Source organism: Carassius auratus, chromosome 9, assembly GCF_003368295.1.
Source record: "Carassius auratus strain Wakin chromosome 9, ASM336829v1, whole genome shotgun sequence".
NCBI classification, from domain to species: Eukaryota; Metazoa; Chordata; class Actinopteri; order Cypriniformes; family Cyprinidae; genus Carassius; species Carassius auratus.
Window position 1 is genome coordinate 16,651,234 of NC_039251.1, and position 21,948 is coordinate 16,673,181.

Consider the following 21,948-nt stretch of genomic DNA (forward strand, 5'->3'; position numbering starts at 1 on the left):
TCTAAAATGTGATCAGTAATTTTTGCTAAGTGTTTATTTCTAGTTTATGGTATTTAACCTGGTATTGTGCTATATTTTATAACAAATTTAACATAGCCTTTTATTAATAACATTTCAAAAATACATTTCAAAATGTCATCTTTAAAGTGCAGTCTTTACACCCCTTAAATATACTTTTGCTAATTATTCAAGAAACTTCTCAAATAAAAAAAAAGTGTATAATGTATTTAATTTCAATGGGACATTAAAAGCCAGATCAATAGTTTATTAAGATAAATATTTGTTATTAATAAGAAATGTATTATTTTATTTTCTATATTACAACTTTATAGCTAAAAAAAGTTTTTGAAACATTTCCAGTATAAAAAAGATTCAGGAGAATCAACAACGTTAGTTTCTTTGTAAGAAGAACGATGCAACACTGTTTAATGTCACAAAATCAGGTGTCAGGTAGGCGAGCTGTCCTCGAAACCGCGCATGCTCAGCTGAGTCACACGTCCAAGGCAGCTCGAGCACGGATATACTTCTCATTTACTTCCATCCATAGCACGGTGACGGGTCTCTAAGCAGCCTGACACAGGAGAGAGAGAGAGCGGCTAGAGGCAGTTTAAGGGAGGGGGGCAGCAGCAGTCGATGCTGGTGACGCAGGAAAAACACCCAACAGCAGACAATAAACCAATGATCTGATCTCAACACAGACGTGTTATTTATAATCGGGACAGCCAGGCGCATGCACTCGGCTGAGTAATTAAAAAGCAGCACTTAAATGATCCGATCTGGGGTCGTATGGCGGAAAGATCCAGTTTGATTCTCGGTAAGTGGGGTTGTGCGTGAAGCTAAAGGAAGCTAGCGGCTAATAGCAGATGATTTGCAAGTCAGTGCTCACTTAGCTTAGCTCGAACAGCTCAATGAACGATTTTAAAGACGTCTGGATATATGTCACTTCTTACATATTTTAATCCTCCCACACTTCACCTGCATAGCCGATTATTTGATCTATTCAAGCTAATTAGCATTTGCGTTTGACGGCAGTTCAGTCTGAGGTGGTTGATTTGTGGCTAAACAAGTGGTTTTGACGTGGGCAGGTCGGTTGTCTTTTTGCATTGGTTAATCTTTTTCGTTTTTGGCAGCTTGTGAATTATAACTTGAGCTTGTTGATAACTATAAGGGGTGTTTTGATGTTTAAATGGCTTTAAATTCGCTGTCACGAGCTGATTGTGTTTTGCTGGAGTCCAGCTGTTAGCCGTTAGCGAGTTAGCCTGTTTCTGCTGCTGTATTTACATTCACTTTCGCTCTTATTTGAGTTATAAAGTACGATTATATATTAAAAAACGGTGTCATGTGACGCCTCTGAGCTTTAATAACATTTTATGCATGGCTGGTTACACAAATTACCTGGTGTAACTCCGATTGTGTTTGGAGGAGGAAACGGGCCTGAACTGCCACAGTTTCAAACTAGGCCCAATACATAATGGCTGTGTCTCAAGAGCAAGTGTGCTGCCCACTTAGACAATATTTTTGGGCATCGTAGGCACGTTTGCAGCGTTTAAACTGGCTGAGAGGAAAAAACTAGTAAGCGCCCTACTTTGACAGCATTTTTGGGTGTCAGCCTGATTATGTAGGCAGATCACTGAGTTTTGAGATACAGCCAATATCATATTTTTTCTGTTCAATTCCGTTTTGTGGAATTTGTAGTGATTTCTGGTAGCAGCAATATTTCTATTGACGGTATGGACAACGCCCATATTTGGCTATTAGTGACAGTAAAATTAATTTCTTTCCATTATCTGAGAACGTCAATCTGTACGTTTATATTCCGCTTGTCAGTTTAAAGGCATCTGAGCGGTTCATTATGACAAATGTGAAAATGTTTGTTGTAATGAGTTCTATCAATATTAGATAATTGTTTTGTCTCTGTATTGTGATGTCATATCGATTCAGTGAAATGTTTTTGTATGCATAATGCTTATAGTAGCATGTTTATAATTACTGCCAAACCAGCAGGTTAGTTAAAAGTTTCAAACAGTCTTTCAACAGACTATTACTGTATGTAATCTTGATGTGATTTGAAGGCATTTAAATTTTTATCTGCTGCAATACTGATTTTATATAAGGCTGTTTTTAATGAACACTAAGAATTCTCATCCTGATCAGCAGCCAAGATGTGCCAAGAGGTTTATTTAAAAAAAAAAAAAAAAAATCCACTTAACTTTACAGAAATCAGTGCTTGAAAGCCTTCAGTGTTTTTTTTTTTATTTTTTTTTATTTATTTTTTTTTTGTGTGAAATTTGTGTTTGTTTAGCACATTACAAATCATTTAGTAAAGCTGCGGCTATTCTGCCTTATTTGTTTGAGAGTCAGCTGGCACAAAATGAAAAAAGAAGGTTGTCTGATTATTGTAATGAAATGCTAAGCATGTTTGATTTTAAATATCCCAGCCTCTAGAAAATGAAATAGTTTTTATATATTCTGTTGAATTTGGTAGAACGTTCAAGATAATGTTATATTGGCATAGTTTAGTTTCTACCTAAGTCTTTAAATGTTTTAGCGTCACCTTATCTTTTCAGTTATGCTTTGCATTCTGAAAAACGTCCAGTTAGCTAAGAAGTGTTGATGAGAAAGATCCAGTGGTTGTCCTTCATATTTTTCTCTTTCATTCCATCACTGCTAGTGTGTGCTCTGCACTGCTTTTTCTTCACTTGGCCTTGCATTTATGTACTAACCAGACCTGTTTTGAATGCTATGATTTAATGCACTTTGCACTAGCCAGCAGCATCCTCATGGGAGGCATAACATGCACTATAAAAGTAAAACCTCTGCTAATTGTTCTGAACTATATATCTTGTATTTTTGTAGTTATTGTTATGCAATATATTTGACCAGATAAGGGCACGAGAAATAGTTTCACTATTGTTTCCGAACAATGATTCTGTGCTTCCATGTCTGTGCACTAAATGTGAAAAATGTCAGACATTCAGTTTTATGACCAAACTAATTTGAACTCAGTGAATACATATTTTTATGCTAAATACTTGACATCTGTACAAATGGAATTATAAAGAGCTTTGAGAATAGTTAAATGTAAGCCTGAATTTAATATCCAAATACAGTCAAAATGGCACCCTATTTACATTTTAATGCACATATGTGGTCTTGTTGCACAAGATTCATCAGTGCATGTTGTTCATCAGTGCATGTCTTGCCTTTGTGATTTTGAATCATAATGTAAAACTTGCTCCTCCTTTTCCTTTTTGGCTGTTGTCAGTTAGGCCTTACTGTGACGTGCTTTTAACCAATAGTCAAACAGTAATTTAGACATTGTTTTAGTTATCTCACCTTTGGTCTAGCTCCGTTCCAAAGTGCAACACCTACTTTTCACAATCCAATTCCCTATAGATAAAATCAAGTACCGCCCTTTTTTCTTTTTTTCTAGTCACTTGGTTATATGTCAGAAAAGGAAGTACATTCACATTAATTTTATTATAAAAACATATGAGGTCTAAGCATGGACATGGAAATTAATAAAAGCTTAATTACATTTATTTCTTACACTCAGTTCTAAAATATTTAATGGGCTCTTTAAGTGCAGTCTCTATAAAATTATTTAAAAAATTATCTGTGCATGAAAGACATGTGAAATCATTTGTCAAAGGTGTGTTTTAAAGATTCTGATGTTAGTCTCTTTATTTTTCAGGTTATGCAATGGTCTCTGCAACATATCCAGTCCCCCAGGTGGTGCTTTCACTTTCAGAAGTGTGCCGGTTCTCCGTCGCTCCTAAGGAGAAACTGATTTCTTCTGGTGTGCCAGCAACATAAGCAGACAAGATTGCAAAGATCTGCCCCGTGTCGAGTATGACGGCCACGACCCGTGGCTCCCCTGTGGGAGGGAATGACGGTCAGGGCCAAGCTCCGGATGGCCAGTCCCAGCCACCCCTGCCCCAGAACCAGGTCAGTGCTCCATTTTGAGTTTTCCCTTTCCATTCTGATCCCTTTTTGTTGTTACTGAAGGAAAACTGTCGCTGAAGAGAATTTGTTTTATCGATTAAGTTTGCAGTGACCTTTCGTTGTGTAGACATGTGCTGGTATTTGGTAGTGCAATATATCACGGTAATGAATATGCACAATATTGTTATCATGGGCACTTCTAAATACTAGGGATGCACAATATATCAGCCACCATATCGGTATCGGCCAATAAATGTAATTTTTTCTGTTATCATTATTGAACCGGTAAGACAATTTGGCCGATATCTTAAAGCCGGTAAATAATGAATTATTCCCTGCTCACCATGATGGTTTTTAATTGCTTGAAATATAATTGGAAAAATTAAATTTAAATACAGTGAACTGCAACATGTGCAGGGCAAGTCTGTCATATTATCAAGTGAAGTGACGTGACATACACCCAAGTATGGTGACCCATGCTCAGAATTTTTGCTCTGCATTTAACCCATCCAAAGTGCACACACACACAGCAGTGAACACACACACACGCACTGTGAACACACATCTGGAGCAGTGGGCAGCCATTTATGCTGCGGCACTCAGGGAGCAGTTGGGGGTTTGGTGCCATGTTCAAGGGCACCTCAGTCGTGGTATTGCCGGCCTGAGACTCGAACCTACAAACTTAGGTTTAAGAGTCAACTCTCTAACCACTAGGCCACGACTTCCCCAATAATGATATTATTAGCTACTGTAAAATAATGTAATGGAATTTTTGTTCACCCGTGTTTAGTGCGTTGTTTAGGGAAGAGCTCATCCACAATAGATCCACACGACTTACACAGTTAAGTTCGCTTGTGCATTTACAGTCTTTTGTGCAGTTGTACGTTGTAATATTGTTTATTTCATGCATATAAATCAGATTTTTGGTTAAGCTATGAGGGTTAATAGAGTGCTTCAGTTTGCTGGTGATAATCTTTAGCTCAGCACACGCAGCTCAAACAGCAGCTTACAACATTAATAACTATGATTGAGATTGTCATATAGCGTTATAATAACACCGTTATAATAAAACTTTCGGTTTGGTTTCCATGTTTCAGCGCGTTGTTGCGGGAAGAGCCAAGAGTGCATCCACAACAGAAGTTACACATTCTGATTAGCACGTAATTTAGTTAGAGTTCACATGTGCATTTGGTCTTTTTGTACATATCGTCGATGTCAGGCAGAATCCTTGTATCTCCAAAACCATTATTTTTCAGGAAAAAAAAAAAAAACTGGATATTTTTTTAGATATTCAACATTGTATTGTTAAAGTTGGTATTATGTTTTATCGGAGATACGAGTTTTATAACTTTGGAGCATGGAGATACGAGTTTCCGTTCTCATTGATAAGAATGGTACGGACACAGACATCGCCGCTGCCAGCAGTGTTCATCAAAGTCTGCCAGTCATGTTGAGCCTTTTGACAAGAGACATGGCTTTACGAGCTAATCAAAGCAAATGATTGTGGTTACATCTTCCTAAACTCTATTTTAAAAGTTAGAGCTATGAGTGATGCAATACCAAAATAAAACGATTTACTGACTCGGCTGTCTAATAGGCGGAATTTAATCTGCACGCAAAATTGGCGATCACGTTGAACCTTTTGACGAGAAAAGGCTTCAATAGATAACTAAAGCTAATGACTGTGGTTACATACAGCTTCCTAAACTCTATTTTAAAGGTTTGAGAGCTATAAGTGATGCAATACAAAAAAATATGAGCTGATTAAGATGTCTAATAGCCGTAAATTAGTCTAATCTGCTCGCCAATTTACCGTCGATGCTCACGGGTTTCCTTCTGCACCTAAGCAGTACAGCTATCAATTTTTAACAAAACAGGTCTAGTCAAATTTATCTAACATAACTATTTTCACTCGTTATTATATCCAAAGAGGCTTACTTGGTGCCAGTAGAGAGCCTTTTTTTTTCCTCCCATAAATAAAAACCTTGCTACTTGAGGTGTTTTACATGCACAGTGCCAATAGAGGCATAGTCTAGAAGTAGGCCTAACAGTTGAACTTAAAGTCAGTAAAATAACAATAAAAACAATAATTTAATGGTGGTATCCAAAACATCCAATTTAATTCAAGTATTAGATAAATTTTCTTGCACTTCATTGCACACGCATAATAAGCCTAGTAATAAGTAGATATTTGAAATGCATCAATAACTGATATCATAGTGTAACACAGATAACACGCCATCATATTGACTGAGTTAATACTGCATCCTATATTAAGCTAGTGAAGTAAATTGTCACAAAAGCTATGAAAGTCCTTTGGGATGACTTCCTTCAGGTCTTGGAGGTGTTTTGAATTTCAGCTCTTCGATCTTCAGGTGGTCTGAATAAAGGCCGCATCTGACAGAGTTCCTCTAGTCTAAGGAGACACACATGGTTGCTGCAAAAAATAAAATGAATAAAGGTCAAATGATTTCCCTAAATTAAACGGCATGTTTACGTATGATAACGAGGCAAGAAGCCAACTAGCTTGCTTAAAGTGATGAACATGACGGAAAAGGCAGCTACTTGTTGAACATGATGGCATGCCTTGATATTGTAAGCTACAATCCTGTTTTATCTCCAATGCACAGGGTTTAGTCTGCATTGCAGAGGATTGTTTTGCACTAAGTTTCGATCCTCAGATGACCGCCAGAAATAGCGGTGGTCAAGATTTTTTTTTAAGCCCCATGAAAATCACGTTAGCCATCGTGTATTTACGAGACTTCTCAGACAGTTGAAGTGTCCAATGGAGTTACGAGATTTGCTCTCAAGCTATTCTTAAGACTTTAGATTAGTTAATAATTTGTAAAATTAACATACCCAAGTGGGGACTGACCAATAGCATCGATTTATGAAAAAATATGAAATTTAAATGCAAAAGGCACAAGATTGTTTCTGTCTGTGGTGTTTTAATTTTAAATATTTTAACAAGAAAAGTAGGATAATTATTGTGTTTAAATATTTTGCTGCTTGCTTGAGCAGCTTATTATACAAACCTAGAAGTAAAATGCATGATGAAATCAAAACAATGAACAAATGTTGTGTTTGTGGACTAAACAGACGTGTATCAGTAGCGGACTGCAAATGCGTCCTGTGTGAAAGCACAATGAGTCTGTGCTGCAGACTGCATACTGCAGACAGAGTATGTGTGAAACAGGCATTACAGGGAAGATGGATGCTGCAGAACTAGTAGAACATGACACAGAAGAACTTGTGCCAAAAAGAGGAGCCTGGTCTGTTGTTTGGAGGGTTTTTAGTTTCCAAAAATCACTCCGCATCAGTGTTAAGCGGCGTAACATTTCCATCACACACTTGAGGCATTTGGCCAATCACAACGCACTGGATAGCTGGCCAATCAGCGTACACTTCACTTTTCAGAACAATGAATTTGGAAAAATCAATGCTTTTCAAAACGTTTAATATCTTGTAGCTATTGCTCATTGTGAATGTTATAGCATTAAAGGGTTAGTTCGGCCAAAAATGAAAATTAAGCCATAAATTACCATTAAAATTGTCTTTGATCTTTCAAGCTGTTTGATGCCGCTCAGTGGGTGTTGCACTGCATCGGTCCTTGAGAAGTTTAATGAAAAAGCTCATCCATTAAAATAAAGTGTCTCTCACATCTCCGGAGGGGTGAACAATACATTTTTCAGTTTGCTTTATTGTATTTAAATGTTTAGTTATTTTTATTATAGGAGAATTTATTAAACCTGTTATACTGTATTATGACAACAATTTATTTAATTTTTATTTTTTGCTAAATTTCAGTACCATGTTAATACTGTACACCATGATTAAAAACATTAGAAATTAATCGCAACATGAGAATTTGATACTGGCATATCCCTAGCGTTGTGCTATGTTATGTTCTTAGAACCACATATGATCCGTTGTCTGATTTCTAAAAAAAAAATAATTTGCTGTCTCTCACAGATGCAAATGTGTAATTGTGCTCTGCCCTACTGTGCATTCACACTGCCGGCGTCAAGAGCATCAAAGTGGCCGGAAGTCATTCATTTTCAATGTAAACCGGCGTTGAGGATCGGCGCGGTGGGACTTGGTTGTTGAGAGTTGAAATCAAGGAATAATAAGCTAATGCTATAATAAATAATAGTACTGTAGTCCCAGTTTACTTTTAAACTAATTTCCCTCATTATACTTACATTAAGTAATGTTTATACTTGATTATATTTACTTAAGTAGTATTTTCAATGCAAGACTTTTACTTGCATCAGAGTATTTTTACAGTGCTTTATACATTATTAGGTAAAGGATTTTAATACTTCGTCCACAACAATATTTAATGAGGTTAACTTATAACGTTACCTTCATTGTGGTTAGTCTGCACAAGTTTAACAAACTTGTTTGCTTTGCGGCCACTTTAAATACAAGATGAAGCAATCGATCTACGTCAGAGCGTCTGAGCGCTCACAAGTCTTTCGGCCAGAGCAATTTTTGACGCCCTCTATGCCGGCGGTGTGAATGCACAGCTAGAAGGAACAGATGTCAACAGAAGGAAATATTATTAGGTAACTGTAGAACGATCCATTAAAAGGAAAAAAAACACCTCTCCTCTATCATATTACATATTTGGTTAAGTAAGAGATAAACATAAGCTTATTTCTGAATTCTTTGTAATCATTAATTGAATTTAGCATTCCTGTAATTGTATTGCTTGTACTACTGCTAAAAGCAAGGAGTTTTTAGTATTTTCTTAGTTATGTCTCTGAAATAACCAGTACTTTTTTGGACAGATAGATATTTTCAGTGATGGCTGACAGTTGTTCACAGCATTCTGTTTCCTCGTTGTTTGAATTACATTATTGCTTATCAGCCTCATATTGAAATATTATTGATTTCAGTTTCACCTGCCACTAAACCACAGATTGTGTTTGCTTTTCCATCACTCTCAGATTGCTCTTCATTTCTAATTGGGTGGTAAAGAAAATGCTGTGAAGTTGACCATGCATTATGCAGATAGTCTAGCTTAATGAGACATTAAAGGGAGTTCACCCAATAAATGGGAGATATTTTAATATAGCCTACTCCATAATTTTTATACGCGGTCGTTTTTCCTCTACAAATGTGGTAAATAGAGGCTCTTATTGAGAGAAGAAAGTTAATTGGTTGTTACATGTCAGACAAGCAAGGTTCAGTTTCTGTTGACCGTATTTGTTGTGCTTTGTATATGTGTTGATTAATGTTTATATGTAAATAAAATCCTAAATGGAATCTGTTCATCATATAAAGCCATTGTGTCTCTTCAGAAGACCTTGATTTAACCCTTCGTTTAATATGGATTTCTTTCTTGATGACTTTAAAATTTTGAAGCTTTACATTTTGGCAACAAAATGGTGGGAGAATATCTACATGCATTTTCAGAAGATGAACAAAATTTTTTGTCTTTTGAGATGTCTTATAATTTGGATTTCCCAGAAGCAAGTGCATCTCTGTCTTTACAGTGTTTACGATTTAATAATGTTTTTACAATGGTTTAATGTATTTGTGGTCAAAAAACTGACGTCCCAGCATTATGACCAAAGAAAAGATGAGCGGCTTCCTTTGATTATGTTGCAGAGGGCAATTGTTATGTTCTCCAGGGATAGACTGCAGCAGTGTTATCTATTAAACCTGCCCTCACCGAGCGCATGTTAAAAGACAGGGATCAATGAGGATGAGACGCCTGGCAGAGAAAAGCACACCAGTTGGTTAGAAATTTGCAGCGCCTAGACATGAGAAGCAAACTGGCTATATAGGTCAGCCAAGCAGAAGGAGCCTTTTCCAGCACACCCCCACATTTCCCAAGTTCCTCAGGCTTCATTCAGCTCTACATGCAGAGCTCCAGCCCACATGTATCCATTGACACAGCACAGGAAACTGACTCGGAGCATCTTAAATCTGCTTCACTTTTCTTAACGCTTTCTCTTTCATTCTTTTAATCCCTTACATGGATACATACTTGGTTCGCTTATTTGAAGGATTATCCCGTCACTAAGATACATGAATCATTAAGGTGGTTTGCATTTGTTGAATGCGGCTTTCTTGTTTTTTACCGTCAATTATACCCCATAAAGTTTCTAACAGGAAAACGTATAGATTTTTTTTTTTATTGTTTTTTTAAGCTATACTTAAAAAATCATATAAATTTTATTCCTCAGTATTTAAATGATTTATGCTGTTTGTCTGTCGCTCTTTTTTTATTTAACCCTGTTCTCACCACAATTAGTCTTGAATTTAAAATCGACCCTGTTTACTAAAACAGAGCTGCTTTAAAAAATCATGAAAGTTTTGTTTTCAGTATTCTTTAAACATAAAAATAAAATCTGATTCTGAACTTTTGAACAGTAGAGAATTCCCTTTTTTCATAATATTGCATCAAAATCATTCTTCATATCTGATTCACGTTCTCTCTTAACCTGTGAACTGTTTGCATTGCAGACATCCTCTCCCAACTCATCCAATGAAAACTCCCCTGTGAGCCCACCAGATGACCAGGGTCAGGGCGACTGTCCCACACCCCTGGAGGAGGAGGAGCCAGCTTTCCCCCACACTGAACTGGCCAAACTGGATGACATGATCAACAGGTTAGGGCTCGTATCCTATATTTGGTTGGATTATGTTTATCGTTATATCCAAAGCACTGCAGATAAACTACAAGGATATTGATATGAAGATATTACTTTTATTTATGCTGTGTCTAATCAATGATATATTATGTTGATTAATTGTTTTTTCTTTTGCTGTACAGACCTCGTTGGGTCGTTCCAGTTTTACCAAAGGGTGAATTAGAAGTTCTTCTTGAAGCTGCTATAGATCTTTGTAAAAAAGGTAATGCTTTATTTTGGGGTCTTTAATCATTTACATTTTTGGGTCATTTAATATTATTCTTGTTGTTTTAAATTAATTGTTGTATTTAGTAGTAGCAGAAGCAGTATTACCTCTATCCGCGATATCTTAAGCTTCCACTTTTGCTCTCGAAGGAATTCTTCAGCCTGTCTAAATGTCAGCCTCTGATAGGTTTTCCTTTCATTTCTGTCTCCAGGACTTGATGTCAAGTGTGAAGCATGCCAGAGGTTTTTCAGAGATGGCTTGACAATATCCTTTACGAAAATACTGACAGATGAGGCTGTTAGCGGATGGAAATTTGAGATCCATGTAAGTCCTGCAACCTGCTCGATGGTGCCATTTTCATAATTTCTTCCATTTCAGCAGCACATTTTTGTCTTTTTGTTTGCACATTAAAGGGTTTTACTAACCTCTCAAGAATTGATTACTACTTTGGGCGACTGTGAAGAAGCATAATGTTATTTTGGTTGCCTTCATCTTATTTGGCTGGGTGATTGAAATGCCAAAGCTTTGATCAAAGAGCTCCTTTCAGTAAAACAGAGGCAGTATTAGGACACAGCGCTGAGTCATCGCTCTCATATGAGGCTTGTTTTAGCTCTTCCAATGCTGTTCTAAGATCGGCTTCAATGGCAAATAAAGATCTATTTTTTTCTTCTTCTTTACATTTAAGACTTCCTACTCACTGTAAATCAAAGTGCATGAACTATGCTTGCATTTCAGTGCATTTTAATCCCAAAACATACTCGATGCTTCTAGGATGTCAACCTGTGTCATTCTCATTCTCTTGTCAGCGGTGCATCATTAATAACGCCCACCGACTGGTGGAGCTGTGTGTGACCAAGCTCTCTCAGGACTGGTTCCCTCTGCTAGAACTCTTGGCGATGGCCACCAACCCCCACTGTAAGTTCCACATCTACAATGGTACTCGGCCCTCTGAGACGGTGCCTGCTGGGGTTCAGCTAGCGGAGGATGAGCTTTTTGCCCGTCCACCTGACCCTCGTTCTCCTAAGGTGAGAGAGTGTTTGTGCCTCATGAATTCATGAATTTAATTTAAGAAATATTGAAATTTATTACTAGTCACACATCACCTAAAATATACACTTTTATTTATTTTTTTAATGCATTAGTATGTTTTTAACCTTTATGTTAATTGTATGATGTTTGATCCAAAGATGTTTTCTGCATTAACTACCTGTTAATGAATCTGCCTTCAGCTTGAATTTCAGTGTTTTATTTTGCTTTGGTCTGTTCGATGAAAACTTCCTGTTTATTTGTTTCCTGCAGGGCTGGTTGGTAGACTTAATAAACAAATTTGGCACGTTAAACGGGTTTCAAATTCTGCATGATCGATTCATGAGCAGCCAAGCTCTGAATGTTCAGATCATCGCCGCACTCATTAAGTAAGAACGATCAAACATATTTAACTGATTTGTCTGGAACCTGGATTTCTTTTTTTCTTTTTCCTTTTCCAAGTTTGACTCACTTGTTTTTTTTTTTACAGGCCTTTTGGACAGTGCTATGAGTTTCTCACTTTGCAAACGGTGAAGAAGTACTTTCTTCCCATCATAGAAATGGTTCCCCAGTTTCTAGAAAACCTCACCGATGAGGAATTGAAAAAGGAAGCAAAGAATGAAGCCAAAAACGATGCCCTGTCTATGATAATCAAATCTTTAAAGAACCTGGCTTCTCGAGTACCAGGACAAGAGGAAACAGTGAAGAATTTAGAGATATTTAGGTTAAAAATGATTCTTAGGTGAGCTGAACATCAGCTAAAATTCGTGTTAAGACATTATGCAGCAAGTTAAATGATTGTTCTTGATCATTGACATTGTTTTTGTTACAGGTTATTACAGATTTCTTCTTTTAATGGCAAAATGAATGCACTAAATGAAGTAAACAAGGTGATTTCAAGTGTTTCCTACTACACGCATCGACATGGCAATCCTGAAGAGGAAGAGTGGCTGACGGCAGAACGCATGGCAGTAAGTCATGCTGCACTACTTAACCAAATAGTTTGCATGACAAAGCTCGTAACATTCTCCTGTTTTTCTCATCGAAAGTTAACAAAACTTGGTGTTCTATTTGTTGGTGAGCAGCAGAAATAAAGTCTTTGATCTGCATCTTCACATTAGCTGAACATGCATTTGTTTCCCACAGGAATGGATTCAGCAGAACAATATTTTGTCTATTGTGCTGCGAGACAGCCTTCATCAGCCACAGTATGTGGAGAAACTGGAGAAGATCCTGCGATTTGTCATCAAAGAAAAGGCCCTAACACTCCAGGACCTGGACAACATCTGGGCAGCTCAGGTGAGACACGCTCTTAATTTATATAATGTTAAATTAATTTTGGCAGCCCTTCTAGAATTTCTGCTTTATTAGTAAACTTTGCAGCAGCTTGTCATTGTAATAATGGTGTCTGTATCGTCAGGCTGGGAAACATGAGGCTATTGTCAAGAATGTTCATGATCTCCTTGCAAAGCTGGCGTGGGATTTCTCACCTGAACAGCTGGACCATCTCTTTGACTGCTTCAAGGTTATTCAAACTGAACTAACGATTTACAATTGTTTTGCATTTAGAAAAAGTATTGTCTTAAAGTAGAGCATTTGTAGGTGTTTCATTAGAATTCAGCTTTTCTCTGTGTGCCTTACTAGCATTCCAACCGATTACAGAATCTCTGTCCTCAATGGAATCATTTTATGGTTTATAGGAGAGCTGGACTAATGCAAGTAAAAAGCAGAGAGAGAAGTTACTGGAATTGATTCGTCGACTGGCAGAGGATGACAAGGATGGTGTGATGGCTCACAAAGTGCTCAATCTGCTGTGGAATTTGGCCCATAGCGATGATGTTCCTGTGGATATCATGGACCAGGCCCTTAGCGCTCATATCAAAATATTGGACTATAGCTGCTCCCAGGTATCCTGATCAGCTTTATTCAATTAGTTAACTTTTCAAAATTAAAACCGTAAAATTGACTGAATTTCCCAAACAAAATCATTTTCTAAGATGTTTTGGTTCCTTGGAACAACATAGAATGGAGGTCAATGAATTAAAGACAGTGTTTTTCTTCTCCTGTAGGACAGGGACACACAAAAGATGCAGTGGATAGACAGATTCATAGAAGAATTAAGAACTAATGACAAATGGGTGATTCCGGCATTGAAGCAAATACGAGAGATCTGTAGCCTCTTTGGAGAAGCCCCCCAGAATTTAAGGTAATGCACCTCGACTCAACCATCAGTTGCATCGATACTTGTTTTAGTACGCAAAAATAAAATGGACAAAAAGACATTTTTACTCATAATCAAGGAATATGTATATGAAAATGTTCCACACATTTTAGGAAGAGCATGTAAATGTAGCAAATGTATCGTACACATCCCTGTTGTTTTTCAGAAAGAAAATACCTATTAACTTACTAAAGAGCTTAGAGGGGTAAGTGGACAGCTAATTTTGGGAAATATTATCATTATTATTATTATAACTAATTTAAAAACTGAAGTTTGCTTTTGGATTTCAGTAAATCTGTAATTGATGAAAATCTGCTTGGTGCGCCTTGCACCATCTAATCAAATCACCAATCAGTGCCCATGGACGTGGTTCATGCGTATAAAGCTTCTTACAGTAAGAGTGCTGCTGTGGGTTACGTTTCATAAACTTACAAATGCATACTCTTGGTATATGGTTTCAATTTAGTGCACTCTTCCTTCGGGATGCTTTAAACGTGTGAGTCCGTTGGAGAAAACAAAATTGCAGAAAGCTGAACTCACATTTTCCAGTACTTTCCAACACCTTATTGCAATGAGTTGAATATGACAAATAATTCTTTTTCTGCCTTTGCTTTGATGGCGTCTCTGGTTAATGCTTCTTTAATGTGAATTTAAGCTTTCAATTAGGGACAGAGAAACATTGTTTCTGTAGACCTAAAAAGCCAATTTTCATACAATTTAGTTGAAGAACTTGCAATATAATGGCGACGTATAAATGGAATGGTTAATTCAGTCATGTCTCTTTCTTAACAGTCAAACGCAGCGAAGCCCTCATGTCTTTTATCGACATGACCTAATCAACCAGCTGCAGCACAACCATGCACTGGTCACTCTTGTAGCAGAGAACCTGTCTGCATACATGGAGAATATGAGGCAGTTCTCCAAAGGTTTGTGAGGCCAACACCGTTTGTATATATGGACAAACCTCTTCATGTGTTGTTCATTAAAAGGGGTTATGAAATGGAGAATCAAAGTGTGCTAAATATTTACACACATAAGAAATTACTCTACCAAAAAAAAAAAAGTTCTGTAAGTTTCAGAACTAAATATGATTTTTTTTCTACCCATTTTGAAACACCCAGATTTGAAATCGAGAGAATTGTGGTGTCGCGATTCTCTTTGACACGCATCTATATATACAGCGCTATAAAAATTACTACCGTCTCGATTGTCAAATGCAAATCACGGATATGGTTTGGTGAAGTTAGCAAATCTCAAAAGTGTGTGTTGACTTCGATTTCTACAAGATGTAATGCCATGAGTAAAAATGAGAATGGGTATAAAAAGCATATAAAAATCTGAATCTGCATATCATTACCCCTTTTTTTTATGCCCATGTTAAACATTAACAAGTGCTAACGTTTTCTGTTTTATCAGAGCATACAGACTTTGATCCCCAGACGGTTAGGCCAGGAAGTCGCTATAGTCATGTTCAGGAGGTCCAGGAGCGGCTTAATTTCTTGAGGTATTTATACTTTACAAGCAACCTTCCTGTACACTGCATAGATTGCAGAATCCAAATTCAATTCCATCCTTTTCTTTTTTTTCACATTGTTATTTGTCTCCAAACTACTTATTTTGTTATGAACCTGAGTATCACAGTGTGTACCAGAATAAGCTGTTTATCACTGTTGCTAGGCGATGAAGGTTTCACAAATGAAAAGTGTTTTTCACTTCAACTTTTTACCCCTGTTTCTATCCCTCTGATTTTATTACCACAACTATACAGAAACAGAATGTTCCATCTGTACTAGACTATTATAATATAAAAGGCAAGTTATTTGTTGTCATTGGCAAATTTCTTGTACACCAAGGAACAGTTTCTTGGTGTGCACCTAATTTCAGTTTGAAGATAAATTGATATGGTCTGCACCAAACGGCTAGTTGTTAGACTCTCTAAAGGCTCCTTAAATAACAAATCACTAAATCTCCTCGTCTTTCAGGTTCTTACTGAAAGATGGGCAACTCTGGCTGTGCGCACCTCAGGCTAAGCAGATCTGGAAGTGCCTGGCGGAGAACGCAGTGTTCTTGTGTGATCGGGAGGCCTGCTTCAAATGGTACTCCAAACTCATGGGCGACGAACCCGACCTTGACCCTGACATCAACAAGGACTTTTTTGAGAACAACGTACTGCAGCTTGACCCCTCACTGCTGACAGAGAATGGGATGAAATGCTTTGAACGATTCTTCAAGGCTGTCAACTGTAGGGAGGGCAAACTGGTGGCAAAACGCCGGGCATACATGATGGATGACCTGGAGCTGATAGGGCTGGATTACCTGTGGAGGGTAAGAGTCTGTTGGATCTTCATTGGGATGTTCAGAGCCGCCTTGTTGGGTATTACATATCTGAAATCCCTTCTTTTTTTAGTCTGTTGGTTATTTTGAAATAAGTCAATATACTGTAACAAAATGTCAAGTAGCTAAGTTGAAAATTTGCCTTGTTGATATTTTTGGGTGAAATCACAGTTATGCTTTTGTAATATCAATAGAACTAATTTTAGGTAAAATGAGTCCAAGGTTAAATTGAGCCAAATCCTAAATGTAAGCTTGAGCTCAAACCATCTATTTTCTATAACTTTTTCTTTAACAGGTTGTGATTCAAGGAAGTGATGATATTGCTAGCCGAGCAATTGACTTGCTTAAAGAGATTTATACAAACCTCGGACCAAAATTACAAGCCAATCAGGTAATAATACAGAGGAAAAGCGTATCACTTGCTGTAATAAATGTTGGAGTGCTCTTGAGTTTGTTTTACAGATGTGTCATATGACTGTTTGCAGGTAGAGATCCATGAGGATTTTATTCAGTCTTGCTTTGACCGGCTCAAAGCCTCCTACGATACTCTGTGTGTGCTGGACGGAGATAAAGACAGCATTAACTGTGCCAGACAGGAGGCCATCCGCATGGTCAGAGTGCTGACTGTGCTTAGAGAGTATATAACCGAGTGTGACAGTGACTACCATGAGGAAAGGACCATCCTGCCCATGTCCAGGTAGACCCATTCAAACCTGTCATAAAGTAACTCTTCTCTTGTCTATGATGGCTTGAATCTCATAAACTCAATTTTATTTATTTATTTATTATTCTTCTTTTCTCTTTTAAGGGCTTTCCGAGGAAAGCATATCACGCTGGTTGTGCGTTTCCCAAACCAAGGCCGACAGGTTGATGATCTGGATATTTGGTCACATACCAACGACACAATTGGTTCTGTGCGACGCTGCATTCTGAACCGCATAAAGGCCAACAGCACCCACACCAAGATTGAGCTGTTCATAGGGGGAGAGATCATAGACCCAGCAGATGACAGGAAGCTAATCGGGCAGCTAAACCTCAAAGATAAAACTGTAGGCATCTGCTTAGCTGTTTTTTCTCAATTTACTCAATAGGCCATTTCACACAAGTTTTATTTTGCAATTTAACAGCACTTTTGATCAGAAAATGTTATAGGTTATGAGAGTTTTTTTTTTTCTCTCTCTAGCTCATCACAGCCAAGCTCACCCAGGTCAGCGCCAATATGCCTTCCAGTCCAGACAGCTCCTCAGACTCCTCCACTGGCTCGCCTGGGAACCATGGCAATCACTACAGTGATGGGCCAAACCCTGAAGTGGAGAGCTGTCTTCCTGGCGTGGTGAGCATTGTGCCATAATTTAGCCAAACAGTCTATTTGTTGAAAGGGGAGTGAGTGCATCCATAGTCATGAAAAATATCTTGACAGAAGCGGCGTTGATAAATTGTGCATATCCACCCATGGTGCTTTGCTGAGAGATCTGTAGAAGCACCCCCCCCCCACCTTTTTCTAAATGTCTGGATTTAGTATTCCATTTATTACTGCTTTTATTATAACTGCCTTTAATGTTTTGCATCTCAGATAATGTCCCTGCACCTGCGCTACATCTCTTTCCTCTGGCAAGTTGCAGACCTGGGCTGTAATCTCAACATGCCTCTCCTGCGGGATGGAGCTCGTGTTCTAATGAAGCTCATGCCTCCAGGTGCTCTATATGCTTCATTAGATGTCTGCTCGAGACATCTAGCTGCACCAATCTGCCATCTCTATTCATTGCTCACTGTTGTTGCCTTTCAGATAATGCCACAGTGGAAAACCTGCGAGCCATCTGTCTAGATCACGCCAAACTCGGCGAGAACAGCCTTAGCCCCACATTGGATTCACGTTTCTTTGGACCATCACCATCGCAAGTGCTTTACTTGATAGAGGTTTGTTTGGTTCTCAAACTAGCCAAGCATAGACGCATAGCCGGTTATGTTCTAGTATATATGTATTCTAGTATTATTTCCTCTTTCCAATTTCCTTTTAATTATTTTATTTTGTTGAACTGATTGATTGAATCCAATAGTAATAATAAAAAATAAAAATACACACAGATAAGTAGTGTAAATAATAGAACAAAAATGTAGCACAAACACATTAAGATTACTGAAAAACACACAAAGGTCTACAAATATATACATTTTTTTTTATTATTTAGCTTTAGCTTTTATTTCTGTTTAGGAGTTGTTGTTTTTCACGATGGTATGGTATTTATATTTTAATTTATTTAGCAAAAATGGGCACAGTAACACTTCCCTAAAGGCTTTTCTGTGTGGCATCATTCTGTGATGCACACAATGTTTCTGTGTGTCTCAGGTGGTGTACGCCTTGCTCATGCCTGCCAGTGGGACGTTGGGTGAGGATGCGAGTGACTTCCAGTACAACTTCTTGAAGAGTGGTGGCCTGCCCCTGGTTTTGAGCATGCTCACCAGAAATAACTTCCTGCCAAATGCTGACATGGAGACCCGGCGGGGAGCTTATCTCAACGCACTAAAAATAGCCAAACTGCTGCTCACAGCTGTAGGCTTTGGCCATGTAAAGGCTGTGGCGGAGGCCTGCCAGCCTGTGGTGGAGGGGACTATCCCTGTGTCGCCTGTAAGTTGCCCTTCCTTTAGCTCCTGCTAACTGTTCCTTTCAAGGAGGTCATGCAAAAGTATAGGCACAATACCTTCAGTGAAATTTATTTTACAGAAAAGGTCCAGAACTTATACCCTCAATTAATTAAAAACCGTTTCAATCTTGTAATTTTATAAGGAACACATTTTAAATTGTGATATCATTTTGGGATTTTAAAACTGTAGCAATGGCATAAGAGACAGACTTCGTCTCTTAGGGAGGGAAAATTGAACCTGCGTTCACTTGTGGGCTTCACTTTACACTTTTGTCCAGTACCTCATCTCATAAAAGTGCATTTGGCACAGCTCTAGTCTAAAAAAAAATTTCAGAGTGAATTTTATAGGTTTAGCACTGATGGTTTAATTTCTGTTTAAGATCATAACCTTTCAGCCTCCCTGACATTCATCAATCATTAGAAACCGGCTGGCTTGCCCTGTGTCGCTCCACAAATGTCAAGGGTGTACAGTGTCTTGAGAGGAAACACTCGCACAGACTCCAGAAGCGTTTCCATGAGGGAGTAATAACCATGAGAAAGGGGAAAGTTAAATGTAGTTTGATCATGCAGTTTTTTCTTTATTAGACTGTTTGATTATGTTTCTGTGCGTGTAATGGAACAGTATTAGAATGACTAATAGGGTTGGAAAATACCACTGACCATGATTTTGCCTGCATCACAAGCTGAAATGTGAAGCTATTTTTTTTGTTAAAGCACTGAATGTTTTAGTACAAAAACAAACATGATTTTAATTTTATACCAGTGTCAGGTAGAGTTTGCTGAATTTTAAACTTTGCTTCACACATTACAACTTTGTACAGACATGGTTTTTGGGCTATTGCCAAAAATTTTGGGGTCAGTAATTTTTTTTTTTTTTTTTTTTAAGAAGTTAAAAAAATTTTTTTTGCTTGGAATGCATTAAACTGACCAAAAGTGACAGTAAAGACATTTATGTTATCAAAGATTTGTAGTTCAGATAAATTCTGTTCTTTTGAGCTCTCTATTCAAAGAATCCTGAAAAGAAAATGATCCCGTAAAGGTTAATATTTGTTTCCAAAAAATGTATTTGGCAGCACAACTGTTTTAAACATTCATGATCATAAATGTATCTTGAGCATGAAAAAAAAGCATATTGAAAAGATATTTAAAGGATCATGTGACTGCTTTAACCATCATAATAATTACATTTTAAGATTTATTCAAATGGAAGAGTTATTTTAAACTGTAATAACTTCACAAGATTACTGTTTTTACTGTATTTTGTTCAAATAAATGCAGCCTTGGTGAGGAGAATTTTTTTTTTTTTCAAGCTTTTTGAGATCCAGCTTTTAAATGGTAGTTATTATCCGTTTCCTAGCTCTCTTTCTTGCTTTACTGTACATAATAGAGACCTAGCACGAATCTGTGAGATAACACTTTATTTTTATTTTTTTATTTGTTCATAGATCAACCAGACCACACATGACCAGGCTCTAGTGTTGCAGAACGCCTTGCAGAATATCCCAAACCCCTCAGCCGAGTGCATGCTGCGGAACGTGGCCATTCGCCTCGCCCAACAGATCTCGGATGAGGTATGTTATGCAACAACACACAACTGTCACCTACATAAACTGGTTTGTTTGCATTGTTCAAATAAATGTCCTTAGCTATCTTTAAATGTCTGTAATGATCAAAAGTGTTTTTGTTGAAACCTCTTTTGCTTTGCATGTGAAAAAAGAGAGTGAAACACCTCATGTTTCAGGCCCAGCTTTCTTAGTTTGTGCTTCTCTTCCTGTACCCAGAACTTTTTCCAGGCCTCCAAGTACATCCCAGATATCTGTGTCATTCGAGCGGTTCAGAAGATAGTCTGGGCTTCTGGCTGCGGCTCGGTTCAGCACGTCTTCAGTTCTAATGAGGAGATCAGCAAGATCTATGAGAAGGTACTAGTTCTTGGCCAAGTTGAAAAAAGAAAAAAAACCAGGTGTGATTCATTTTTTATGAACTCAATATTATGAATATTATATAGGACTCAATTAGGGCTGCACGATATGTCGTTTAAGCATCGATATCGTGATCAGAGGTGGGTAGAGTACCCAAAAAACTGTACTCAAGTAAAAGTAAAAGTACTTCTAGAAATATTTACTCAAGTAAAAGTAAAAGTACTAGTCTGAATAGTTACTTGAGTAAGAGTAAAAGAGTATCGGATAAAAAAATCTACTTGAGTAGTTAGTTACTAGTTACTTTGGGTCATATATACTGAGCCTATTTTTATTTAGATATATAGATAAAATGTATGTTACGTGTGTGTGTATAAATGTACATATTTCATCAGCCTTTACTCCAATTTATGTAATTTATTATAAAACCCTGTTTACTTAAGTAACAGATATAGGTGTCATGCCATAACATTTTTAATAAGACTGACTTTAAATAAAATGTGAATTTAACATTGAAAGTTAATTATATAAAAATTGCTACTAATCATTGTTCAGAAAGAGAGCAAATATCATTTATATTATTAAAGATCATTTTCACTGACAGTCTAGAGTTCAATATTGAACTCTCAGAAACTCCCATTAAAATCACTGAAACTGTTAACACTGTCTTAATTATAGATTTGTACACACATCTGCACTTTGTTGTTTCTGATGAGAGAATTCGCCAGGAAGAGGTATTCAGTCAGTGAGCGAGTGAAGGAAGCACCGGCATTTTAGTGATGATTCATCTGAATGCCATTACATTCATAAGCTCATCAGAATCTTGTGTGATTGGTTGATGCGCATCGCTGTATAAACGCATCTATCTCTGGCTCAACGCCAGCCCAGCAAGCGATCACAGATCTGAATTTAGCAGCTGATCATATGCTGAACATACTCGCACCGGTGTGATTGTATTAAAATTAATAAAATCTTAATCAGCTATTTTTTGTCT

General features: G+C 37.5%; 1 protein-coding gene across 1 annotated transcript in view; it reads left to right on the forward strand.

The window, feature by feature from the left end:
* The first annotated feature begins 522 nt into the window (after positions 1-522).
* The window catches only part of LOC113108528 (probable ubiquitin carboxyl-terminal hydrolase FAF-X), a 34,559-nt gene continuing 13,133 nt past the window's right edge, over positions 523-21,948 (forward strand). The window contains exons 1-26 of the mRNA XM_026271706.1: positions 523-814; positions 3,695-3,948; positions 10,423-10,568; positions 10,733-10,812; positions 11,027-11,139; positions 11,622-11,840; positions 12,115-12,230; positions 12,332-12,583; positions 12,674-12,812; positions 12,988-13,140; positions 13,262-13,366; positions 13,542-13,748; positions 13,911-14,047; positions 14,229-14,267; positions 14,855-14,988; positions 15,479-15,566; positions 16,045-16,387; positions 16,692-16,787; positions 16,882-17,093; positions 17,205-17,445; positions 17,580-17,729; positions 17,970-18,090; positions 18,183-18,313; positions 18,744-19,022; positions 20,484-20,609; positions 20,820-20,957. Coding sequence (XP_026127491.1) covers positions 3,853-3,948; positions 10,423-10,568; positions 10,733-10,812; positions 11,027-11,139; positions 11,622-11,840; positions 12,115-12,230; positions 12,332-12,583; positions 12,674-12,812; positions 12,988-13,140; positions 13,262-13,366; positions 13,542-13,748; positions 13,911-14,047; positions 14,229-14,267; positions 14,855-14,988; positions 15,479-15,566; positions 16,045-16,387; positions 16,692-16,787; positions 16,882-17,093; positions 17,205-17,445; positions 17,580-17,729; positions 17,970-18,090; positions 18,183-18,313; positions 18,744-19,022; positions 20,484-20,609; positions 20,820-20,957 — 3,861 coding nt within the window. The 5' untranslated portion in view covers positions 523-814; positions 3,695-3,852. The remainder of the gene's footprint in view (positions 815-3,694; positions 3,949-10,422; positions 10,569-10,732; positions 10,813-11,026; positions 11,140-11,621; positions 11,841-12,114; positions 12,231-12,331; positions 12,584-12,673; positions 12,813-12,987; positions 13,141-13,261; positions 13,367-13,541; positions 13,749-13,910; positions 14,048-14,228; positions 14,268-14,854; positions 14,989-15,478; positions 15,567-16,044; positions 16,388-16,691; positions 16,788-16,881; positions 17,094-17,204; positions 17,446-17,579; positions 17,730-17,969; positions 18,091-18,182; positions 18,314-18,743; positions 19,023-20,483; positions 20,610-20,819; positions 20,958-21,948) is intronic.